This window comes from Panthera onca, chromosome C2, assembly GCF_046562875.1.
Source record: "Panthera onca isolate mPanOnc1 chromosome C2, mPanOnc1 haplotype 2, whole genome shotgun sequence".
Lineage (NCBI taxonomy): Eukaryota > Metazoa > Chordata > Mammalia > Carnivora > Felidae > Panthera > Panthera onca.
Window position 1 is genome coordinate 3,502,743 of NC_138347.1, and position 24,453 is coordinate 3,527,195.

The following is a 24,453-nucleotide window of genomic DNA, read 5'->3' on the forward strand; positions in this document are numbered from 1 at the left end:
ACAGGGAAGGAAGGCAGAAAGGGGTGACCCCAGCCGCAAAGAGGAAACACAAGACGGAAGGAACCGGAGGGAAAGAGAACCCCGTGGGCGGAGCGAACCGTGTGTAAGGCACCGTGCAATCCACTCGGTGCTTGGGCAAGTTTTATTCTAGCAGGAGGGAACTTCTACACGTGTAATAAGCAGCTTTCGTTATTGAGCGAAGCAAGCCTGTCTGGTGAGGACAACCGCCTGCAGGAGACCCCTCGTCTCTCTGGCCCTTCTCCACAGAGCCCGCAGCAGGAGCCTCCGCCGGGGCCATTCCCGGCCGTGGCCCTTGGCACTGTGGCACGGGGGAGGCCACCACACGGCCCCTGTCACGCAGACGGAGAAGGCGCCTGTTGCCTGTTGTTGGGGAGAAACTCAGAGCCGGCACCGAGCACCCCGAGCACTGGCAGTTTCAGGGGCGGCCCTGCTCCTCCCCGGGTGGCATTCGCATAATTCGCAAACTGCCCAGACTCAGCCCCTCCCCCAGCAGGGCGGCCCTGGCTTTGCCACCAACAGCCTCTCCTTCCAGCTGCAGAGCTATGGACTGTGTCCAACCCCGAGAAAACCAAGAATGCACAGTGTTTGGAAGTTTTTTTTTTTTTTTTTAACATGAGGGAAACGTGAGCAGACGTCATCAACATTCTGCTTGAGCTTTTTTTTAAACATTTTCTCTCGGGGCGCCCCTTGATTTCGGCTCAGGTCGGGATCTCCCGCTTTGTGAGAACGAGCCCGTGCTGGGCTCTGCGCTGACAGCGAGGAGCCTGCTTTGGGCTCTTTCTCTCAAAATAAGTAAATAAATCAAAATAAGCTTTAAAAAACCATTTTATTTCAAAGAGCAGACAAGTATTCTGCTAGGCAACAACTGGGAAGACAAATGGCCAAAAACAATCGGAGTTCGTCTTAATAAATAACAAAGTGCCATTTATTTTCTTGGATTTCTAGAACACACAGCACATCTTAAATGACCCCACGCTGGTGCCGCGGGGCTAGAGACGGTTCCAGGCGCCTGGCGTGTCGCGGGTGACTCACTGCACCAGGCCCGCCCACCCGGGCCACGTCCTCCCCGAGCCCCGCAGGGACCAGCAGCAGCGGCCACCGTGGCGCTCAGCTGGCAGATGCATCCAGGGGTTCGGGCCTGGTGTTCCCAGGGCCCTCGACGGGCAGGCCGATGGCCTCGCGGCTGCTCACTCGTCGACAATTCTCCAGGCCGGTGAGGAGCAGGGGGCGGTGGCGGCAAGTCTTGTGGGAGACCTGAGGGCCCTGAGGTCTGGTTTCTGACCCGGCATCGGGTTTCTTCTGTCCTCCCAGAGTCTGGGCTCCGTGCCGGCTGCGTTCTCGCGCCCGCTGCGGCATCGGTTCCCCGACACGGCCCGTTCGGGTGACATCAAGGTCCCTGCCGGCGCGACACGCGCCCGTTCTGAAGTCCTAGGCTGGAGCGCCCGAGACTCGGGCTGACCTGAGTGCCACCCGCCGGGGACCCGCCCGCCCAGCCACGCGTCCCCCGGCTCCGCCGTGGTGAGGGCGCTTCCCACGCGCCTCCTGTCCGCGGCGCTGAGCCCCACGGCTCGCCTGAAACGGCAGCTGGACTTCTCAAGGCGGCTTTTGTGTCTTTTCCAGGTGTGTGTGCAAAAGGCAAGGGTCAATCATTCTTTCCAACACAGGATCCTTTATTTGAACTTTCCCTCGACAGACCGTTGGTGAAGGACGGGCCCGCCTCCCTCCAGGGGACTCGGCGGTCAGTGTTCCTTGAACCTGGAAGAGGAGGACAAAGGAGCAGCTGGCGACACAGCCAGAAATGGCACAGGAAGGACGCACAGCCCCCCCCCCCCCCCACCCCACCCGCAGCCCTGGGGACGAGGAGGGACAGAGATGGGGCGGGGGGGGGGTGGGGCAGGCTGGCTGTGGGGGCTCCTATTCTTGTCTCTAAGCCGCAGCTCAAAGACAACACAGAAGGCAATTTCCCTGATGTTTTCCCTCAGCTTCCGAGGAGAGATTAATTGCCACCATCAGCCGCGCCGAGGCATTTATTAGGGAAGGACAAATCAGCATGAACGAGACGTGGGATGATAAGACAGCGGGCGGGTTTTCTTTTCCTTCCATTTTAGGAGAGGCCAGGTGTGGAAGGCAGGCAGGCAGGCAGGCCCGTACTAGAGCTGCTCTCTGACCTCTGGCCGGTGGCAGGGGGCAAGGGGAGGGGGCACTTACAGAACCTGGTCCCCGGCCGCTGACCCCGGGCAGCTCAGCTCCTTGTGAATGAGACGAATCAGTAACTGCAACCGGAACAAAGACCGAAGACAGAAGCCGTTACTGCGGCAGGGACCCTGCATCAGTGCTCTCGGAAGCTCACTTGGGGGCGGCTGTGCGGGCCCCACATCACACGCTGGGGTGCCCCGGGCCCCAGGGCAGGGCTGTGGGCCTGTGAGCCGCACGGAGGCCGTGCTCCTGGAGGCGAGGACAGGTTTCAGCCTAAAACGTCCGGGATCAAGCAACGTTGCAAATGAAACGAGTCCAATCATAAAATACCCAAATTAGGGAAAGAGAATGTAGACCAGGTGACCCACGATCGCGGTGACTCTCGGTGGGGGCCCTGGAGAGCCGCACGGGGGACTCTGAAGGCCAGGTGAGCATCTCATGGGCCCCGGCACCCAGAGGCGGACCAGGCTCACGTTTGGAGCAGCCGCGTTTTCTTAGGAAACTCCTTAGGAAACTCCTGGGAGAGCGCTGGGCCCCGCCGGGCCCCTCGCCCACAGCCTCCGCCGCCGCCGTGGGAGTAAACCAGGGACAGAGTTCTGCCTCGTACGCGCCCACAGGGCTGGGTCCGTTTACGGAGACAGACCGGTGACCTGGTGCCACACCAGCTAACTGGTTCTGCCTGTGTCTGTGGCTGCGGACCCGGTCTTTCTGCAAGCTGACCCCAGCCCCACAGGAGGGCCCCTTCCAAGGCCCAGGAGGGACCACTGGGCCGAGAGAGGGCCGGCGTGGCCTCAGGTCAGAGCTCCAGGAAGCAGGGGAGCCTTCAGCGCTCGTGGTTCAAGCAGGAGCTCCGAAGAGAAGTGGCCGGCGAGGAGAACAGGGGTGACTCCTTCCGAGAAAGCGCGGTCCGGCTGCCGTGCCTGACCCTCGATCGGTGCGCGTACGGTCACGGGGTAAAGCAGGGAACGTGTCAGGGGCCGAGCGTGGGGCTGGCGGTGAGGGGGACGTTCCCGTGGGGCAAGCGGACCCTGGCAACGTGAGCCTCCAGCAGCCCAGCATGGGCCTGCTCGCCTGGAGCTGGGCACCTGGTCGACACACGTCCCACCGAATGTGCCGTGTTGAGCGTTCGCAGGAAGACCCGCCATCATCCAAAGCAGATCCCGGACACGAAGGGAAAAGGGAAGGAAATGACGAGCGTTTAAGGTGGTAAGAAACACTGCCGACAGTAGTAACGAACCTGAAGGACAAAGGTCACGCTCTTGCCGGGGGGATGGGGGAGGACCTGGGCGGCTCGGTCAGTGAAGCATCCGACTTCGGCTCAGGTCATGATCTCATGGTTCATGAGTTCGAGCCCCGCATTAGGCTCCGTGCTGACAGCTCGGAGCCTGGGGCCTGTTTTGGATTCTGTGTCTCCCCCTCTGCCTGCCCCTCCCCCGCTCGTGCTCTGTTTCTCTCTCTCTCTCAAAAGTAAAGATTAAAAAAAATTTTTTTAAGAGAGGTCACACTGTCGCATGTGACGGAGAGCCGTGTCTGCGGGCAAGCCCAGGGAGGCCCGCCCGCTCTAAGTGCCTGCCCAGACGCCTGGAGCCCCCTGGCCCGGGTCGGCGGGGGTCAGCCCCCGGGTGGGACAGCATGGCCACCGGGCTCTGCACACGTGCCCCTGAGAGTCCGGCAGGCCCCAGGTCTGACCCCACAGGGTGACCTGACCTGCTGGGTGCTGGGGTTCCAGCCTCAGACTTGGGGGGTGGGGCAGGCCTGTTGACCCGCGGAGAGAAGACGTCTGGCTGGTGCTCAGGCCGCCTGCGGGCTCGTCCCGCTGTCCCGTTTGGGTCTCACCTGGCCCGGCGGGGCCCGCTTGCTTCCGGTCGCCACCTGCCTGGCTACTACCCTCACATCCTGTTCTCTGTCCTTTCTGAACTCCGACGCGCCACACGCGCCGTCTGGCCCGCTCACGGTCACGTTTGCACGCGTGCGCTCGCCCTTCTCCTTTGGCCTTCTGGGCCCTGAAGCTGCCGGCCGTTCCGTCTTCGACTGTGCTCGGCCCCCGCCTCTAGATTCCTCCCCGGGGCTCCGTTCGGGGCTTCGTCCCTGGCGGCGGCCACGGCTTCCGCGTGCTGGGCTGTACCCGGGGACGTCCTTGTCTCTGTGCTCCACGGGCTCCCCTTCTTTGCTCGTGAACCCACGTCCTTCCCGGACGTCTTCAGTACGGCTACGTCTGTCTGATAACCATGTTATCTGCAATTTTGGGGGGTCTGACTCTGCCATTTGTCGCGTCTGTCACCTCGGTCACGGTGGACCGTTTCCTAATTTCAGGCTCCTCTCTGCCGGGCGTTAGCAGTGGGGATCCGGGCAGCGGGTTGAGGTTTGCCCCTTGCAAATGGTTTTAGGGTTGCTTCTGCCCAAGAACCAGGCGTATCACGGTTCCAGGCCAATTCTACTCAATTTTTGGGTGCACATTATGTGTATTTACCTAAGTTCAAAAACCTAAGCTTACCATAGGCAGGTCCGTGGCTAAAAATCCTCAGGGACGACTAGCCCCCTCCAACCTGGTGAACAGGCTGAGGTGGACGCAGAGCCTTGTCTCTTGGACCCACGTGCTCGCTGGAGCCCAGCCCACTGAGGGTCCTGGCCTCCTGCCCCACTCGTGCGGGCCTGAAGCCCCACCTCTGCTCCCCAGGGGGGCAGAACCAGCCACCCCCTGATTCCCACTGCTCTAGCCCGGGTACTTGTCTATGCCGCTTCGACAGTCTGGGTCCCGTCCTGAGGATACCCTTCCTTTCCACGGGGTTGGCTGTGCACTTAAAAGGACGCATAATGTGTGTTCTCCCGCATTGCTGAGGGACAGTCTTCAGTCTCTAACCAGCCATGATGATGGAAGTCTCGAGGCCACTTAGTTGAAATGATCTGGGACTTAACTAAAGCCCTCAGGCATTTACAAAAACAAATGCTTTGAGGAAGAGCCTCTTAAAAACCTAACAGGCTCCCGAGTTGAAAGCTGGCGCTGGATCCTCTACGACATGGGGGGCTGTGTAACAGCCCTGGAATGAAAATACAGAACTCTCAGAGCTGAGATTTCCAAATCCTCGACCCACCCTTACAGGGATCAACCTCGGGGGGTTTTCTGGGGAAGCGAGAGGAGGCACGTGGCCTCAGGTCGGGGACCCCCGTGCGCAGGGCGGCTGCAGGTTGAGCGCAGGCTAGCCACTCGGGTGAGCACGGCCCGCTTCTGACCGGTGCCCGGGCCCCTCTGTCCTGCAGGGGCCGCAGACGGAAGCTGGGGGCCGGCACCCACAGCCTCTGCTCCTTCTTTCCCACCCCTTTGGGCTCCGAGAGTCAGGCCGCTTTCCCTGGGGCTGCAGGGCGCAGGAGGAGCACTGGGGCAACAGAGGTCACCAGGTAGCACATGGGTTTCGGCCTGCCGTCTCCTCCAAGTCCCCTCGATGAGCCTGTCTCGGGGTGCCATTATTATGCCTGTTTAACCAACGCGGGAGCTGCAGAACAGAGAGGCCAAGACACCTGTCCCAGGTGCACACACTCTCAGCAGAGGATGGGGCTGGGATCCCACGCAGGGAGCCCCTGCCCTCTGCCTCCCCACCATCCTGCCTAAAGCGGCAGAGTGACAGGCCGGCTTCTGCTCTGACATTTGTTCAGACCAGAAAGAGGAAGGTCTCGGGTCACGAGCACTCGGGAAAGCTAGGGTCTGTCACGGGCCAGGCCTTCCTGAGGACCGCACTTCTGTCGGAAAGAGCGTCACCGTGTTGGGATGACAGCCACAGAGACTTACCAGTAAGGCACAGGCGTCTGCAACCATCAACATGTAGAACACGTTGTTCCATCCAGACGGGGAGAGGAGCCCAGCCAGCAGGGGGCCCAGGGCGGCTCCTGGAGGGGGGCAAGCGCACACAGGAGCCGGGTGAGGAAAACGCTGGAAGGCGACTATCCGACACACCCAGGCCCAGCGAGCACACAGCACGGTGCTCGACGCTTCCCTCACAGTTAAAGAAAAACACGCTGAACGGCACAATCTCATCCCCACCTCCCAGACTGGTGGGGGGAAAAGGCTCGCTCATGCTCAGTCCTGGTGAGGACGCGACGGGCACGGCCTGTTTCTGGAAGCAAATCTAAAAATATGTATTGACCTTAACACGCTCATTCTTTGGATCCAACGATCCCAATTGAAGACTTTATTAATGAAATCTGAATCTAATGCACAATCTCAGATACGCTTTGGTTAGGAGATGTGTCGTTGGGGAAATATGAGTAAGGTTTGTAGATGCTGAGACTGTGTCAATGTTAACTTCCTCAGTTGATGATGGGGCACTGTGGTTACGTCAGGGGATCCTTTGCCTTCAGGGAATGCACACTGAATACACAGTTACTGGTAAAGGGGCAGCCTTCCGCAATTTGCTCCTAAGTGGTTTGGGGAAAAGTATGCATATATATAAAGCATGGACGTATATGTACATTTGACTTCCACTGAGCAGGTGCCCACCCTCCCCGACAATGATGGGAGTGCTGGCCGCAGGCCCACACCCCGGCAGGCACTGGGGAGTCTCTGCCTCCAGATTCTAGTTGGATCCCATGACCACGAAGACCAGTGGTTGATGCATCATTCCGTGTGGAAAGGGCTTCTAGCAAGTGCTTGGTGGCTCATCTTTAAATACAAATATACGAAGGGCCAGCCCAGCTCACCTGTGTCTGAGGACAGTTCCAAGGTGAGAGCAAACAAGTCGGAAGGAGGGGAACCGGGAGGAAAGAAACAAACTGGGGAGGAGAAAATTCCCAGGAAATTGTAATACCTTCAGATAAGTGACAGAAAATCGAGTTGAGCCACACGACATTCTCACAAAACCAGCATCGACACTTCACGATTCAGTCTAATAAACGCTGCATCCGAGAAGTAAGAACTAACGAATGTTAACGTGATGACAACCAAAATGAAGACTGGAAAGTAAAGTCAAGAACATCTCTGAGAAAGCAGAGAAAAGAGAAAACGACAGGAAGAAAGGAAAAAAAGAAAAAATGGAAGCATCAGCCCACAAGTGTTAAGAAATATCTGACGAATCAGTTTTCCAGGACTTAAAGACAGACAGCGGTAAGGGAAATGCGTGAGGAAGGGCACATGTCTCCAGGCAGGTGAGTCCCCGGGTGCCCGGGGCACAGGGGACAAAGAAAGGCACCAGAGATAAAGAAGCGTGCCCAGAGGTTTTGGGGGGAAGCAGGCAGAAGGCAGAAACAAAGGCTGGGCCGGGGGTGACAACAGACTTCTCAACAGAGACCATGGAAGCTACAAGACACTGGAATCCTGAAGAAGGTGTTTCAGCCCGGGATTCGTATCCACAGGCTACAGCAGAATCCAGACTGCACGGACTCCCAGCCCTCAAGCCCCGCTTCCCATGGGCCGCTGCTCAGGAAGCCACTGGAGGTCTCCACTAAAGAGGAGCAGACACGGAAGCTGGAAGACGGGTCCGACGTGGGAACGTGGCGGAAGCGGCTGCGGGACAAGGCGTGGGAGCGCTGTGGCCGGTGGCCCCTCTCGGCTGACGGGGCAAGCATAACCACAAAAAGCTCCCTTCTTGGCCTAGAGTGAGTGCTGCGACCCGATGAGCGGTGTCGACTGAGGAGGCTGGGGAGGGGGTGAGAGCCGAGCCCCGGCCTTCTTCGCAGGAGGACAGCAGTGTCGGGCCGAGGGACGGAGAAGCGTGTAGGCTCGTACGCAGCTCGGACCACAGGGAAGAGCCGACGAGGCTGCATCTACGAGGAGGGAGCTGGCGGGGGCACAGGGACCCGCGTCCCACGTCATAATCGGCTTGTGAGGCTACCTGGCCTCGACATTTGCATCAAGCGTTACTCTGATAAAATAAAACTTAGCAGGAGGAAACTCGGGGCGCCGTGCAGTCGCTGCGTGTGAAACACAGAGGAACGACAAGGGCTCGCGGCCCACGGGGAGGCGGCTCTAAGCCCTGGGCACGCACCAGGCACATAAACCGTGTCACCGGAACCACGGGGCCGCGGTGAGCTGTGAGAAGACATCGGCCTAGTTACTATTCGCTGAGCTTTGCCCCGTCCAAACCAGTATTTACGGCTTGGCGTGGATGCGTCAGGGCGAGCGCTCTGTGAACGGGGTTTTTTGCTGAACTGTGTGCGTTTCCACTCAAGACTTTCTTTCTTCTGTCTAGCGGGCGGCACTTGGGGGGAGAGAGAAGGGCGGGGACGCGGCTTGCTCCGCCACGGCCACTTCCTGGGCCCGCGGGCCGGGAGTGAACAGCACTGCAGGTGCCGTGGGGGTTGAGGCACGAGGGCTCCGTGGCTGGTGCACCCCGCCCGTTAGCGGCGAGGTCGAGCCGGTCTGGTTGCCCTCGGCCATCCTTTGTGGGGGAGAACGCGCTTAGAGCTGTGCCCTGGTGTCTCTCCTGGGGGCTCCCGATGCACACGTTCCACTCTCGGCACTTCTGCTCCCTCTTGTTTTGAGAAGAAAATCAAGAAAGGTGTGTTTTTCACCTAGGTCACGTTTCCGTCCTTGTAAACTGCCATCCTCTGCTACAGAAGAGCTGTTGGCCCTTCTGGCAGAGCTGCAAGTTAGCCTCAAGACACGGCTTCACGGTGGCAGCTGGACGGACTCGTGGACCGTCCTCTGGGGACAGAAGGTGGTTCCAAGTCACACGGCTCATGAGAACTGAGTTCAGCTCAGAAGCGTCCCGACTTCTGGCGGAGCATGTCCTCCAGGCCCTGGGAAGTCTCTCGCGGGCCATGGGAGTGGGGACAGCGGGGGACCTGCTCCACGTGGGCAGACCGTGCTGCCCTGCAGACGACCGCCCTGGGCACAGCACCCCCAGTTTCCTGGACGCGTCCCGCGTTCCCCGAAGGGGAACTGTCTCGGTTTAAACACCACAGGGGTGACCACGGACACTGCCCAGCAAATCCAAAGTCACCCCATGATCCAAATACGGGGCAGGTATGACTTTGGGGAGCAACAGAGGCTCAAGCGTGGCCCCCTCACAACGGCCACGTTGCCCCGTGCATCTTAGAACGAGCAGAACCTGCTGCAGGAAGCGAGCTGCCGGGGGCCCTGGGAAGGCGGCCGGAGCAGGGACCGGGGCTCCTGTGACCCAGGGGCGGGCAGCCCTGTCCTGCTGAACCGTGCAGGCCTCTCCGACCCGGCCCCTCCCCTGTGAAGTCAGCACCCCCAACAGGAGGCGGCCCGGCCCCGTGTGGGATACTGGGTGTGGGAGCCGCCAGGCAATTCATTTTCCACCGGTTCACTGAGTGACTACTGTGCTCCAGGCACCGTCTCCGTGCTGAGAGTACGGCAGAGAGTGAAGCGGACTCCTGTCCTCGGGCAGCTTCCATTGAGGCGGAGGGTGAGGGGACAGGCGGAAGGTGCTGCGAGAAGACGCCAGGGTAGAGGGGCCCTGACTGCGGGTGACGAGGGTCCTCCTTCCAGAGTGTGGGTGACGAGGGTCCGCGTTCCAGAGTGAGGGTGACAAGGGTCCGCGTTCCACACAGGCCGAGACGTCTCGCTGAAAGGGTGGTGTGATTCCTGAGCAAAGACTCCCAGGGCGCGGGACACAGACATGAGGTTCCCCGAGGGGAGCTCCTCCAGCACGGGGCACAGCTCGTGCAAAGGCCCCGCACGGGGACACGCTGGTGTCTGAGAGCAGCCGCAGGGAGGCCGTATGGCTGCGGAGAGAGGTGGGGAGGACTTCAGATTCTGCAATAGTGAGACAGCAGTGGGCGCCCAGGACAGGACGGCGGCTGTTTCTATGCAGCTAGCACACATGCCCGCGGGCACCACCAGGAGGGAAACCTCCCACAGCCACACGGAGGGGCGGCCCCGGGGGCAGGTGCAACTGTGCTTCTACTGAGCTGCCTTTGTCTGGCAAGAGCTCGGCTTTACTGCCACGAGACCGTCCCAGATGCCCAGATGCCCCTCCCCACCCGGCCTGCCCTCTCTCTCTCAGTCCCCCTGCTTCGGGTGCCTGGGGCGGCAGATGACATCAGGATGAGACCCAGGATCCTCCAGGGTGGCCGCGGGCGTCACCAGCCAAGCTCCTGAGTGTCAGCTTCCCACATCCAGTGAGGGACCAGCGCAGGAGGGCAGCGCCTGGAGCAGGGCAGGCCCGTTCAGGAGGCCGCAGGGTCCCTGGCAGGGAGCCATCACAGAGCGCGTGCTCCCTGCACGAAGGCGGAGAGAGGTCAAGAACGCTGCCGTCAGCCTTCTGACTTGTGGGTAAGAACAGGCTTCATGGTTCGCACCTGCCCGTCTCTGAGCGCAGGACCCACGCGTCTTGCAGCCCCTCTGTCCTCCAGAGCGTGCTACGGAATGCTCTTCCAGAACTGTAACGAGGCTGCCAACACCTCGATCTCTTATGCTTGGGCACCTACTAGTTTTCCTGCCACGTGCATTTAATTCAGATTCTGTCCGTCTCCAAATGGCAGCGGTAAAGTCAGGAGGCCAGTGGCCCAGAGGCCGCGGTGTGCCAACGGCTGGCCTGGGTGAAAAGCTGAGTACGCGTTCGTTCACACGAGGGAAACCACTTCTAGCCAGTCACGTGCCCGTGTTTCCTCTGGAGGCGTCCGACCAGGGCGGACAGACGGCGCCCGCACCCCCTTCCCCTGGGTCCGCATGTGCTTTTGACCTGCTCGTACTTGAAAAAGGCTGGCCGATCCTTTATTATTCGTCCTAACTCATTGACAAATATATACCATTTATCTGTTTCTGAACGGGGACTGAACCTTCTGAATGTTGAAATTGATCTGAACATCGTATTTTGGAATTACTTTCTTTTACTTGCAATTTTAAAAATCTGGTTGTGGGGGCGCCTGGGTGGCGCAGTCGGTTAAGCGTCCGACTTCAGCCAGGTCACGATCTCGCGGTCCGTGAGTTCGAGCCCCGCGTCAGGCTCTGGGCTGATGGCTCGGAGCCTGGAGCCTGTTTCAGATTCTGTGTCTCCCTCTCTCTCTGCCCCTCCCCCGTTCATGCTCTGTCTGTCTCTGTCCCAAAAATAAAAAAAAATAAAAAAATAAAAAAAAAAAAAAAAAATCTGGTTGTGGAAATTTTGTAACGTAATGCACCTCAGATGTCATGGTCGTGTCACAGTAATCGGCGCTCTGACATGCGTGCCCTTGACCCTAGACTGAGCGTGGGGATGCTCTCCTTACTCTCCTACCCATGACCTGCACCTTCGACCGTTCCTACGGCCTATGGGCTTGTGAGGTGGGCATTTTAGAAAAGATCAGTTTTTCACGGTAACTCTAATGGTAACTGTTAGAGCCTCTTTTCTCATTAAATGATCCAAACTTGCCAACAGCAATGATCTGAACTCTGTGGTAAAAAAATTAATCAAATTGCCCTTAGTTGGTTTTTGCAATAAATTATCAACATAAATTCACACCTTTGCTGAAATACTAACTGAACTTTAAGTGATTATAAATACCATATTTTTCCATTAGTAAAAATTATTAGTAATTTTTATTTATTTTTACGTATTTATTTTTAAAATTTTTTAACGTTTATTTTTGAGTGCGAAAGAGAGAGAGAGCAAGGGAGGGGCAGAGAGAAAGAGAGGGAGACACAGAATCTGAAGCAGGCTCCAGGCTCTGAGCTGTCAGCACAGAGCCTGATGTGGGGCTCGAACTCACGAGCTGTGAGATCATGACCTGAACCAAAGTTGTTTGCTTAACTGACTGAGCCAGCCAGGCGCCCCAATAATTTTTTATTTTAAAAGTTAATATTTTTTAATTTTAAGTACAGAGTATACTTAATTTTAAGTAAGTACCACCTTTACGACAAGAGAGACATTCTCCATTTTGTCAAGACTTTGTGTAGGTCTTACGTATTTGGATGAAATTTTGGATTGAGTTCTCTTTGTGAAATTAACTGAGATTATTAAAAAAAAAGATAATTTTATCAGCATCATTACACCACCTAACTAAAAATAATCTTTGAAGGATTCTTGAAAAATAATCTTTCTTTTAGAATAAGTTCTTTTAGAACTGCGCCTGGGTGGCGCAGTCGGTTAAGCGTCCGACTTCAGCCAGGTCACGATCTCGCGGTCCGTGAGTTCGAGCCCCGCGTCGGGCTCTGGGCTGATGGCTCAGAGCCTGGAGCCTGTTTCCGATTCTGTGTCTCCCTCTCTCTCTGTCCCTCCCCCGTTCATGCTCTGTCTCTCTCTGTCCCAAAAAATAAACGTTGAAAAAAAAAATTAAAAAAAAAAAAATAGAATAAGCATTATAACAATACTGTAAAGAGTGTTTCATGCAGTAAAAAAAACCAACAACAAAAAAACCCCCGAAAAGGCCAGCCAATACTAGTATTATCCAGACCCTTGGAATTCTTGGCATCTGTTAACTAGGATGTGACAATGTGGTTTCCCCTATGACCACAATTAACTTCTTAGCCCTAAAGATAACCACTCACCTACAGACCCGGTCCCGTCAATGATGGCGGTCACGGTGGCGAGGGCGTGGGAGTTTCCTTTGAGACTTTTGTGCGTGCCCTAGAAGAGAGGGAAAAACAGATGTGAGGCCCATCTCAGCCGCATCAGTGAGAAACCAGCCTGCCCCTCCTTACGACAATTTACCCAATTTTCGAAGCAATTCAAAATGTGGGGCGTTTTCCATCAGAAAAATCTAAAATCTAGTCCGATCCAAACTTACTTTGGAAAAATACAAAACGTTTAAGGGTTTTCAACAGTAAGACACCATCAGAGATATCTGTCCAAACACATTCTGGTTGAGAGAACTCTCAGAATTCTTCAATCAGCAACTATTTTACTCAGCACACCACACCTGCCAACGTGGGAAAGAAGGACACAGACTTGTCCCTACCCCGGAGGGGGGCCAGCATCAACGCCCACGTCCATGTTCCCGCGAGGGGCCTTCTGTGACACGTGCCGGTGGCTCTGCAGTACCTAAAACCCAACCCGGGTAATGGCAAATGCCAGGGAGGATGGGGAAGAGGGCAGGACCCAAGAAACCAGTGTGACGGTCACCAAGTCCTAAATGACAAACCGAGAGGAGCTTTGGTTTTCAAAAAGCAATACATACAAGGCTGGGGGGAGGGGGGAGCACAAACCGAGGACAGTAAAAGAAAAGTTAACTGATTGGGGAAAAAAGTGCCTGGAAACCTAAAATGACACAAACCAAAGCCTGTAAAAACAGATGCTTGTGAGCGTGTGCACAGCAATATATAAATAAAGCACAGACACAAAGCGATAATCACCCATAACCCATGTTTTCTGGAGTCTGGAGTCCCTGCTCTGTCCTTCCTCTGATCCCACAGAGCAGATGACTGTTACTCGTCTGCTGTGGCCCCTCCCAGCATCTTCTGTGCCCCATGCAGGCAGGAGCACAAAGGGGGGCCTGATGTTGGAGGGCCTGCCGCCTGGTGGGACTCCCCAGAGCCCTTCCTCTGCCTCTCTCTGCTGACCCGATGGGGCCTCTGGTTGTCCCAGGAGCGGAAGGGCCTGAGGGGCCGAGGACAGCGCTCTGAGCCGATGGGCAGGGTGAGTGTCAGGCAGATATGGGAGAGGAGTGGAAGGGGGCGGGCATGGGGTCCACCTGGGCATGGGGTCCGTGCCCTCGGGGGGCCTGCCATGGCAGGAGAAGGAGCGAGTGGCTGGTGAGCTCCGGACCTGACTCTGCGAGGACTGGACAGAAATGCAGAAGAGAAGCAGGGTCACCGGAGGCAGGAAAGTTCCAGGGGCCTCAGGGGCCCGTGGGGGAGGGTTCACCGGGCCAGACACCCAGAAGGCCGGCCATCCTGCCCACGAGCATACAGGCCACTTCTGGGGAGCTGCTTATGGTTTTGCTTGAGAAAAGTCTTGGGTGCCCGTTAGTTTTGCCAAGACGGCACACGGGCCGCGTGCCCTGTGCCCGCTTTCCCTGGGTCACTGCCTTATATGGCTTGCTGTCGCTACCACAGTCAGGGGCCCAAAACTGATGCGTTATGTTTACCTAACCCAAGAACTTTCATCTAACGTCTCCTTTGACCTCGTTCTGTGTGGGACACCACATGACTCTCAGCCGTCACGCCTCCCAGGGCTCCTCCTGCCCGGCAATTCGGCCCACCTTCCTGGGTTCTGACCCCGACAGCAAAGTGCCCCCTGCTGGCGTGTGTGGGACGTTTCCCTCCTGAGGAGCCTGGGAGCGGGTTTGGGGAGGGTGGTCTCAGAGGTGAAGTGACATCTTCACAGCAGGTGTCCAGGGTGCAGGCCGTCACGCGCCCTGTCACTGTTGGCACTGACCTTGGTCCCCTGGCAGGGCCGTCTGTCAGGCCCCTCCCCGTAGCTATGACGTCACCGTGCACAGCCCACACCTAAGGACAGAGAGGGCGCTCCCCTCTCGGAGGACAGGGTATCCACAGAAACTCTTCTCTGCGGGGGATTTGTCTCTTCTCTCCCGTTTATTTAAGAAACGACTTTTTAAAGAGGATCTTGTATCTTGGTGCGGGTGTCGGTGCCCGCTACGGACAGTGTGGAATGTCCCTCGTGTCAGGCGCATGAGGGTGACCCTCCCCCACTGGGTCTCTACGGGCACGATCAGGAGTCCGAGGTCACCTTGTCAGCAGCCCCCTCCCTCCAGGAAGGACAGGTGAGTTGCTCCTATGGACCCTAAGGCCCAGGTGGCTCCCCCCTCTCCACGGCACTGGCATTTCTCGCCGCGTGCGTGAACGCGGGCTTGCTTCCTCTCTGGAACAGGTCCTCTGGGGCTCAGGTCCCCGTCCGGATTGGCTCTGCGGAGACTAGCAGAGGGCCAGGCACAGGGGGCCGGGCGAAAGGAGGGGCCGACCCCAGTGCACCTCAGATCTGGGCCCTGGGGGCGGGCTCAGGGGTGCATGGTCACCAGTCCCCGGGGTTAAGCAAGGGCGGCACAGAGGATCGAGCCAGCCGGACTGCTGCCTTCTGACCTCGGGCCTCAGACGGGCCTCTTAAACTCGCTCGACACCCTCGTTGATGGAACGGGGGCAACACCTCCCTGTATCTGCTTCAGAAGACTCTCAGAAATGTAGGTATCAGTCACGGGCAAAAAGCCCCGTCTCCAAAGACACCGTTTTACTAACAGAGACCATCTCTGACCAGCACCTGCCCCCGCCCTGCGCCGAGACCGCGGCCACTCACCAGGTCGGCGGACACGGCGGTCGTGATCAGGGCGTACGGCCCGCTGACCAGGGCCCCGCTGAGCAGCAGCATGGCTGTGGGAACCAGAAACCAGAAGGAGGGATTCAGCAGTGGAACGGTGCCCTCTGGGAGAGCCCCCACGGTCTCGGCAGCCCCGGGGTGAGCGCCCTGGTGTCACGCGCGGGTCCGGCTTGAGCGCGATGTGGGCGGGTGCTGGGAAGGAGGCCCGCACTGCTGGGGCCAGCGTGGTGAGCTTCTTCCTTTAAACCTGCCCCAGGTACGTCTGCAAGTCCCAATCACAGGACCTGCTGCTCCGTTTCCTCGACCCTCAACTGGCGGCGACTGTTGACAGCCTGGAGGGACCAGAAGCCCGGTGTCCCGAGTACGGATGTGCCGGGGGTGTGCGAATGCTCCCTGTGGTCAGTGCCGGCTGGCGCTAACCCCAGCCTTGGCCTGCTTTGCAGTGGGAGGGTGTCTGTCTGTCTGTCTCTCTCCGTGCCCGCAGCTGTGGACGGCTGCCCCCGAGGAACACCCGGACACCCAGAGCCACCGAGCTCCCACGGGCAGGGTAACGTGCTTGCTTCTAAAAGGCATGCTTTCTAAACCGTCCTCCAGGCTCACTTTTCCAAATTAGCTACTGGTTAACACTCCTCTGTGCAGAAGCTTCTGGACCAGTGGGTCACGGGAAACCCACAGCTCCTCGTGTCAGCAATCTGACTTCTGGATGACTTCTAACGGGATCACACACAGCCTGCCTCCCTCCCGATCACCACTGCTGGCTGGTTAAGACAGAAAAGATATTTACCAGGGCGCCTGGGTGGCTCAGCCGGTTAAGCATCTGACTCTTGATTTCGGCTCAGGGCGTGATCTCACGGTTTTCGAGACTGAGCCCTGAGTCAGGCTCTGTGCTGACAGTGCAGAGCCCGCGTGGGATCCTCTCCCTCTCTCTCTGCCCCTCTCCCGCTTGCGCACACACACGCTCTCTCTCAAAATAAATTTAAAAACTTAAAAAAAAAAAAAGAGGGGCACCTGGGTGGCTTAGTTGGTGAAACGCCCGGTTCTGCTCAGGTCATGATCTCATGAGTTCGAGCCCCTCATCCGGCCCTGTGCTGACAGTGCAGAGCCTGCTTGGGATTCTCTCCCCCTTCTCTCTCTCCCCCTTCTCTCTCTGTCCCTGCTCTCTCTCTCTCCTCTGACAATAAATAAATAAACATTAAAAAAAATACTTCCCAAGTGTCAGAGCCATATCTGATGGTACTGCTTGCAGGAAGTAAAGACTCGTCCTCCGGAGTCCCGCACCCGCTCTCAGAAAGGCAGCTGGCGGAGGGCAGCTGGGAGTCTGGCCCCTGCCGGGCTCTGGCCTGTCCTCACCCGCCGGGGTGCAGGTCTCGGGGTGGAGCCCTGCCTCTGCCTTCCGGGGGGGACACGTGGCTTCTCAGAGGGCCTCCTCGCGGCCCTGGAGCGGGTGGCCCGTGCTCTCCCGCGCTTGTTCTCAAGCCTGCGGACGGCAGGCCTCGCTCCTGGAGCAGGAGCCCCCCCACGAGGGACATGGGACTATCCGGGCCACCCCACAGGCTCCGTTTACACCAGCCGAATGCCTCCACGCTAATTTGTTGCTCTGCTTCATCGAGCCGTGTGGACGAAAACCGCACACAGAAGACCAGAAGAAAGGCCGTGGGGACTCACCTATCGTGGCTTCTAGGCCCATTCTGCTGATGGTGGAGAACATGTAGAGCTGTGAACGGTGTGAAACCAGGGGGACAACCGGTCACTGTGCGTAGCCGGATGCTGCCCGGGCCGGGGGTTCTCAGGCAGCCGACCAGAGAGGGGGCCCCTAAGAAGGAGCGGGGGCCCTGCGGCCCTCGCCAGGCGCTGTGAAGCCTGGTGCCCTGTCTCCACGCGCGGGCTCTGATGGCGCCTCCCGCTGAGCTCCCAGGGCCGGGCACACGGCTTGGGGCAGCTCTCCCTGGGTTCCACGCCTCAGTCCGACCGTCCCCTCCTCGGGTCGTCTGCCTAAACAGGTGCACCTGCTGAGGGGGCCCTGAGGCAGGGGCCACGGGGCCACACTGACGTTTTCTCAGTGAGGTTCTCCACGGGTCTGCGTCAGGCAGCATCCAGGCCCTGAGACGCCGGACAGCCGGGCCTCGTTCCGGACACAGCCCAGCCGAGCGGCAGGCGGGCAGGTGTGTGCCGTGCAGGCTGATGAGTGGCGGTACTATTGTTGTGACAGTAGAGACAGGCATACAAAGGGAGGTCGCCTGCCCTAGGTCATTGTCACCAAATGCGTTGAAAGCAATGGAAGCCAGCACTACATAGGCAGGGTTGCTGCTGCCTGGGGAGGTGGGGGACCCTAGAGGCCGAGCAGGAGCCTGTGGGGGAGGGGCTGGGGTCAGGGCCAGGGGAGGGAGCACCCAAAGGGGAGCCAGGGATGAGTGAAGAGAGTGGCCCAGCAACGTGCAGAGGGCAGGGGAGACATCTGGGGAAGGAGGCTTGGCAGGCTCAGTGGGGGGACACGCTGAGGGGGTTCTGAGGCCACGGCCAGTCCCCAGAAACCATGAGTCACGAATGGGGCTGAGCCTGGGCTGGAGGTGACAGCGTGTGCAGGTGGGGGGAGGGGGGGAGGCGGCTGCTCCTGGAGGCTTGGGGTCCAGACGGGGCGGGGGGCGGGGCGGGGTGGGGGCCCGGCTCACCGTGGGGGCCGCAAGCAGAAGCATCAGGCCACAGGTGGAGGCCCGCTTCTCCAGTCGATCTGAGATCACGCCCGCCAGGATCCCACCTGCAACGCAGAGGGGGTGCTTGGGTCCCCGGGGCAAGATCCCTCGGAGAGAGAGTGGAATATGCAAGACGGCAGTGAGGAGAGAATAATCTCCCTCTCCACGTCCCTGTCCACCCTCGCCGTTAGCCACGTCCCCGTCCCTCCTCGAGCGGGACTGTCCTCCCAGAGTGATGGCCATATGTCTGTCCACTTGGGTGATCTGGCGGTTTGGGGAATGCGTGTTCCTCCCGATAGGAAGTCAACTCAGAGGGAACACGGACGCAGGTGTCCAAATGCCACCATCCAAGTTTCCGTCCACGTGCGACAGGGAGGGAGGGACTCACCGAAGATCCCGCCCACGTCAAACAGGGTGGAGAGCTCCCCGGCTTGTCTGGCATCAAGGTGATCTAACAAAACGACAAGTGTCCCCGTGAGCAGGTCACAGCAAAGTAAGACCGTGCGTGGCGCTCCTGTCTCCTAGGCGTGACCTGAGCCAAGCAGCAGTTAGGGGTGAGCTCGGGGTAAAGGAAAAACAGCAGAGCCTGCTACGTGGGGAGACGCGCAGGAAGGATGAAAGCGAAACGCTCTTCGCCAGAATAGGAGGATCCGCGTGGCTCGGCCTGACTCCCACCCCTCTGGTCCAGTGTCCGTCCCTGGGGTAGCCACAGGTTAGGCGCAGCCCCGAAGGTGCCTGGCACAGAGGCTCCGGCACCCGGGCACACCCTGGGACACTCGGCGGACCCTGAGGAACTCCTCAGACAACGGGGAGGGAGCCACGCCGGGCTCCAAGGGGATGGAGGTTGGCCAGTGCAGGAGAAACGGGCTTGGGACGCATGTGGGACCATCGGTCGAATCCAGCCTTTCCTGGTGTCCTCAAGGCACATACATCCAAGGGACTTAGCTTCTTCTAATCACTCAGACCGGAAAAGCCAGCAATTCGTGACTGGAGTCCTAAAAGTGTCACCCCTTCTGCAATCATGGGGGAACAAAGGAAGAAAGAAGGTATGACGTCTGTCTACAAGGCGTGCGGCTTGCCTGCCCTAATGGGGGTCTCCGGTCTACACTGAGTATGGCTTGCCTGCCCTAATGGAGGGGGGTCTCCAGTCTATACCATGTGTGGCTTGCCTGCCCTAATGGAGAGGGGGTCTCCTGTCTACACTGACTATGGCGTACCTTCCCTAATGGAGGGGCGTCTCTGGTCTACACCACGTGCGGCTTGCCCGCCCTAATGGAGAGGGGGGTCTCCTGTCTACACTGAATATGGCTTGCCTTCCCTAATAGAGGGGTGGGGGGGGGGTCTCCGGTCTATACCACGTGTTGCTTGCCTGCCCTAATGGAGAGGAGGTCTCCTGTCTACACTGAATATGGCTTGCCTGCACTAATGGAGGGGGGTCTCTGGTCTACAACCACATGCAACTTGCCCGCCCTAATGGGGGGGGGTCCTTCTGGTCTACACTGCGTGCGGCTTGCTCGCCCTAATGGAGAGGGGGGGTCTCCGGTCTACACCGCGCGCGGCTTTCCCACCCTAATGGAGAGGGGGTTGCTTGACAGGGAGCAACTGCCTTCCCTCCTTCCCAGACTCTGTCCCCCATAACGTGGTGGTCCCCTTACTGCCTCACCTGCTGTCCCTCTGAAACTCAGCCCTCCTGCCCCGGGCTCACAGCCACATCTGCTGGACCTTGTGGCTGTGGGGTGTATGTGGTGCGGGGGCCCAGGGCAGGCAGCCCCAAGAAGGGCCACTTTGACCTGAAGACTGTTTTGAATTGAAAGCAATCGAAGCCCGGCAGATTCGGGAACGTTCCTCACCTCGCCCACAACTGCCTACGTTCACGCTGGAAGGCAGAGCCCGAGCAGGAAGCGAGCTCTCACAGACGCTCCTCTGCACCCAAGGGACTGGTCTGCACAGCGGGGCGGACGCTGTCTCCAAACACCTCCTCTCCCCTTCCTGCTAGCGTCCTCCCCCTTCGGGACCCCCAGAGCCCACCCCGTCCCGGGCTCAGGACGTCCTACTGGCCTCCTGTTGCCTGACTGTCTCTGGAACGTCCACGTCTTTGTGGATTCCCCGTAGGCACCAAACTCAATTTGATTTCCTCCTGCTCACGTGTCTCGTGTCAGTTTGACTCTCAGCCCAGCCACAAGGACCTTGAAGGGCAGAGAAAGGTCTTCCTCCCCGACAGCGGTCTGTACTCTGTGAACCCCCGGATTCCACGTCTCCCCTCGCTGCCACACTCCCCAGAGCCTGCATCTCCCGGGGACCCTTGCAATCCCTGTCCCCCGGCCCCTCTGACGGTCCCCGTGCCCTTTCGGCCGTGTCTGCAGCCCCCGCACTCAAGGCTCCTTTAAGAACTGTGGCCACACGCAGCACAGGGAGGGTAACGGTGCCACGGAGCTGTGGGTTCGGTCACACGTACAGCTTCGGCCGTGGCTGGACTTCAGGAACCCAAGACAAGCTGTCAGCTGTCCCTAAAACTAGAGCTCATCCCAAGCAGCCATTTCCAGGTCGGATTAGTCAGCCTTTATTATCTCAATCCCCAAGGCCTCCTCCCCGCGCCGCGGCCGTGACGTGAAGTTCCAGGCAGCCTAAATTTAAACGCAGGCCGCCCCAGATAGTTAGAGCCCCGTGGAATTGGCAGCCGCAGCTGGGCTATGACGTGGGCCCCTTAAGCCCCATCAAGGTTATTAGGGCCACGGAACTTTCGTGCCCGAATTCTCTTTTTGTCTATACGTTTCTCTAATCACACGTTGTGTGGTTCAAAAGCACGTCTCAAATCCTCGGGCCCCACGCGTGCCCTTTCCTTCCGAGACCGCGGAAGCCAGCGCACGAGAGGGGCGCCGGTCGAGGCCCTGCGTGAACTTGACGTCTGTGTTTCCAGCCGCACACACTCACCCACGCTGGTGATGTAGAGCGGGAGCCAAAACAGGAAGGTGTAGCTGACCAGCTTTGCAAACAGCAAACACAGAGAGAACTCGATCACACCCTGAACGGGAGACAGAGAGCGGCGTTTACCCCGACGTGTACTCTGCAGGTTGACTTACACGTGCGACCGAATTATGAATGACTTCGTTCCCCTGCCATCGGCTGGCGTCTCTGGCCTGGGCAGCTGCAGACGCCGCAGGGAGAGGGGATGCGGGACCTATAGGGCAGGGTGCCGCCTGGGGATGGGGGAGCGGGGAGGGGGGGGGTCAGCGCGTGGGCCCGCGGCCACTCCCGCCGGGCGTGCCCAGAGCGCGTAAGAGTGCAAGCTGACACGACTACCCCGCCGCACGGCTCTGGCAACTTAGCGGTGGGAGGAGCTCCCCAACAGCGTGCCTGGAGCGGCCGTCTCGTCACCGCGCACCCAGCGCTCTCTCTCCCCGGACCGGAACCCACTGCAAACGACACGGCAGCCGCCCCACACTGAACAGCCTTCCCCCTGCCGCACGCGCGGTCGCCCGCACCCTGCCCGTGCTCGACACACCGGGGGTGCGGGGAAGTCACCTGCGAGAGAGACGTAGGCCTCCCCGAGGAAACCGAGGTCCGCGGCCTGACGGCTAAGGGGAGACACCTGCTCGAGTTTAGGTCCGCTTTTAGAAAGAGGTGGCATTTTGAGACAGTAATTCAGGGTATCACTGGGAAATCTGGGTGAGAGAAGGGGTAACCCTAAGGCAGCATGCGGGGTGCGTGCAGGAACGCCCCCCAAACCTGGGCGGAGGACGCAGCTCCCAAGTGATGTGATTTTGAGGTTAAAAGAGTCAGGGTCTCACAGTGGCGACCCAATAATGAGGACGTGCGCGTGACCGGCCTCATGCTTACCAGGCGCCTGGCGTGGCGCTCACTGCGGAACGAACGGTCTCACGAAATCCTCAGAACGTGAGGCAAGTCCTACACCAGGCGCTGAGCCCGATTCGCAGATGGGGAAGCGGAGGCTCAGAGGGGTCGCCAACTTGCCCGGGACGCCCAGGGCGTCCGCAGCTGGGCCAGGGTCAAGCAGGCCGGGGTTCTGAGGCTGCTCCGTCCACAATGCCACGTTTCCTATGTGACCGTGGCACCCCGCCCCACCCTCAGCCCAGCATCCGGACCATAAGGCGCCACAGAAAAGTTGCTTGTTATTCACAACAAAATTTTAAAGGGAACTTTTTTTTTTTTTTTTTAAACCGGCATCTCCTACAGGCCACCCACATTCTGGTGACTCTGGGAGTCCCGGCCTGGGCTTCAACGTTCCCCACTGGCTGGAGACCAGCCTCACCCAGTCACGAAAGGGCCTCTGGACCCGTGTTCCCCCTGCCCTTTCTCGCTGAGGGCCCACGAGGGTGCGGTCTGGGCGTGAAATCTGCAGCAGCCCGTCACACCCGAGGGCAGGAGCCCAGGCGTTTCTAGGTGTGGTCCACGAGGTCTGGCAGCAGCGAGGGCCTGGACATCTTACCCTGCGTGGGCAGGGTCTGCTGTCTCCCCTCCGCACCTGCTTCTGCCCCGGCTCTGCCGTCCCCGCCCACCGTGGCTCGCCACGTTAGAAGAACACGTCTCCCCTGTGTCTCTGCGAGCTCCCCGGATCCTCTGCTGAGGGAGCCCAGGACTTTAATGCAAGAAAAGTCTAAACCCACAAGAAATCGCACCCCTGCACCCCTCCCCCACCCGTCTGGGGTCACTTCTCCCCGGGCCCCCTTCAAGCCCCGATCACGTACCGCTGCGCCCGCCGGCAGGTGCCACGCACGCCCGCCAGTCTGGAGCCAGGGCCGCCGCCTCCCCACGGACCAGCGCACCTGATCTTTAAACCCCAAACAGGTGCAGAGGCTGCACACGGCAGCTGTGCGTCCTGGGGTGGCTTCCTGCCCTCCCCCCGGCTCGCCCTCCCCTTCACCCCTTCCGCAGGAGCACGCGGACTAGCTGTGTTCACCTAAAAGCACTTCAGAGGGTAGAGAAAATGGAGCGGGCCCACCCACCTCACAGAGCGGAAGTCGGGGACAGTGCCTCCCCGGGGCTCTCGGTCAGGGTCTTCGGGGCCAGGGAGGGGCTGGGCCAGGAGGGGCTTCAGGCCCTGCTGAAGCCAGACTTTCTGGTTTTCCAAGGGGGGACGGGAAGCCCTACTCGTCCAGGAAGCGGGTCAACGTCTCCTCGGAGGCAACTAACTTGAAACCTTTCAGGCACCGGGTGTGAGGCCGACCCCGAGCCTTCCTCAGACCCAAGACCGCCTGTTGGCGGCTTCTGGTTTACGCTGTAGACTTCTAACCCCCGGATTAAAGAACCACGGACTTTTTGTTTAAAGCTTGATCCACAGGCCAGTTGTCTTCACAGCAGGCGAAAGCGGCCCTTTCCGAAACCCTTCCCAGGCACGCGTACTCACGGGGATTCTCAAGGCCCCTGTGAAGCTGATGGCGGCCACGCCGCCCCCGCCGTCGGCTGGGAGGACGACGACGTGGCTCTGATGGACCGGGTGCTTTCCGTCTGACAACAGTAGGCACTGGATCTCGGGGTCCTGGCGGAAGCCCGTTGGGAAGAAAAGAGACAAGAGGGGTTAGCAGGCATCCGGCTGAAGTGAGGCCGCAGGTCCTAGGGCAGCCGCTGCCCCGCCAGGTCTCAGGGGCGGCCTTTACAAAACGCTACAAACATACAAAATCCTTGGGCCCAGCAATCTAGGATTCTGCCCGTGAAAGACAGTTGGAAAGGCGGAAAAATACGATACGGTGAACGCCGCGCCCCCGTTGGGAGAAACGGGTAAAGCGCATCCACGAAAAAAACATAATCTGGCAGCAGCGGTAAAAACAAACCAACAGTTTGTGAGGTTTTGACGCTTATGTCACATTGAGTAACAAAACATTCCGAACTGCATTTTCATTATGATCTTAAGGAACACTGAACACATACCTATTTTTCTCTCTCGGGGTAACTGGCGGGATCTAATGATGGGGGAAGAGCAGCTAACTTCTAAGCTGACAACGGTTACTGCCGGGTGACAGAATGGCATGTAATTTCTAGGGAGGGGTCAAAAACTCTTCACACGGCCCTGTGTTTTCTAAGGAGCTCGCACTGGATGCAGGCGTGTTACCAGAAATTGCATTATTTTAAAATTCACAAACCACTTCCAATATCCTGTGAATCCCGCTTCTGGACATTCCTGCAGGACAAAGTGTGCCTTCACGAAAGCAAAGAGCAGTGCTCCCCCTTTCGGGGATGGGGGCCCAGCCAGGGCCGGGATGACCTAATGACACTCTTCATGAGTGAACCGTGAACTGCAAAGACTTCCAAAGCACTGTTTCTGTGCATGAACACTTTCCACAAAGTCGAACGGTTTTGTCGCGTTTCCCTCGCTATAACCTGTGCAAGCTGGATATTCGGGATTCTCTTCCAGTGAAACACAGAAACTGGAAGACCGGGGGGGGGTG

General features: G+C 58.8%; 1 protein-coding gene and 1 long non-coding RNA gene across 9 annotated transcripts in view; one reads left to right on the forward strand and one right to left on the reverse strand.

The window, feature by feature from the left end:
* Positions 1 to 828: 828 nt before the first annotated feature.
* Positions 829 to 24,453, reverse strand: part of SLC37A1 (solute carrier family 37 member 1) — an 82,155-nt gene continuing 58,530 nt past the window's right edge. For 7 of the 8 annotated variants that reach the window (XM_078452737.2, XM_060640526.3, XM_078452733.2 and 4 more), the window contains 10 exons: positions 23,415 to 23,546; positions 20,981 to 21,071; positions 18,438 to 18,500; positions 18,029 to 18,114; positions 17,025 to 17,073; positions 15,339 to 15,412; positions 12,638 to 12,716; positions 6,002 to 6,099; positions 2,230 to 2,294; positions 829 to 1,776 (listed from right to left, as the gene is read on the reverse strand). In XM_078452737.2, coding sequence (XP_078308863.1) covers positions 1,761 to 1,776; positions 2,230 to 2,294; positions 6,002 to 6,099; positions 12,638 to 12,716; positions 15,339 to 15,412; positions 17,025 to 17,073; positions 18,029 to 18,114; positions 18,438 to 18,500; positions 20,981 to 21,071; positions 23,415 to 23,546 — 753 coding nt within the window. In that variant the 3' untranslated portion in view covers positions 829 to 1,760. The other variant, XM_060640528.3, reaches the window with a different exon arrangement.
* On the forward strand, positions 14,676 to 15,716 carry LOC144617388 (uncharacterized). The gene is made up of 3 exons (XR_013557814.2): positions 14,676 to 14,811; positions 15,283 to 15,456; positions 15,616 to 15,716. It is a non-coding gene; the product is annotated as an uncharacterized LOC144617388 (long non-coding RNA).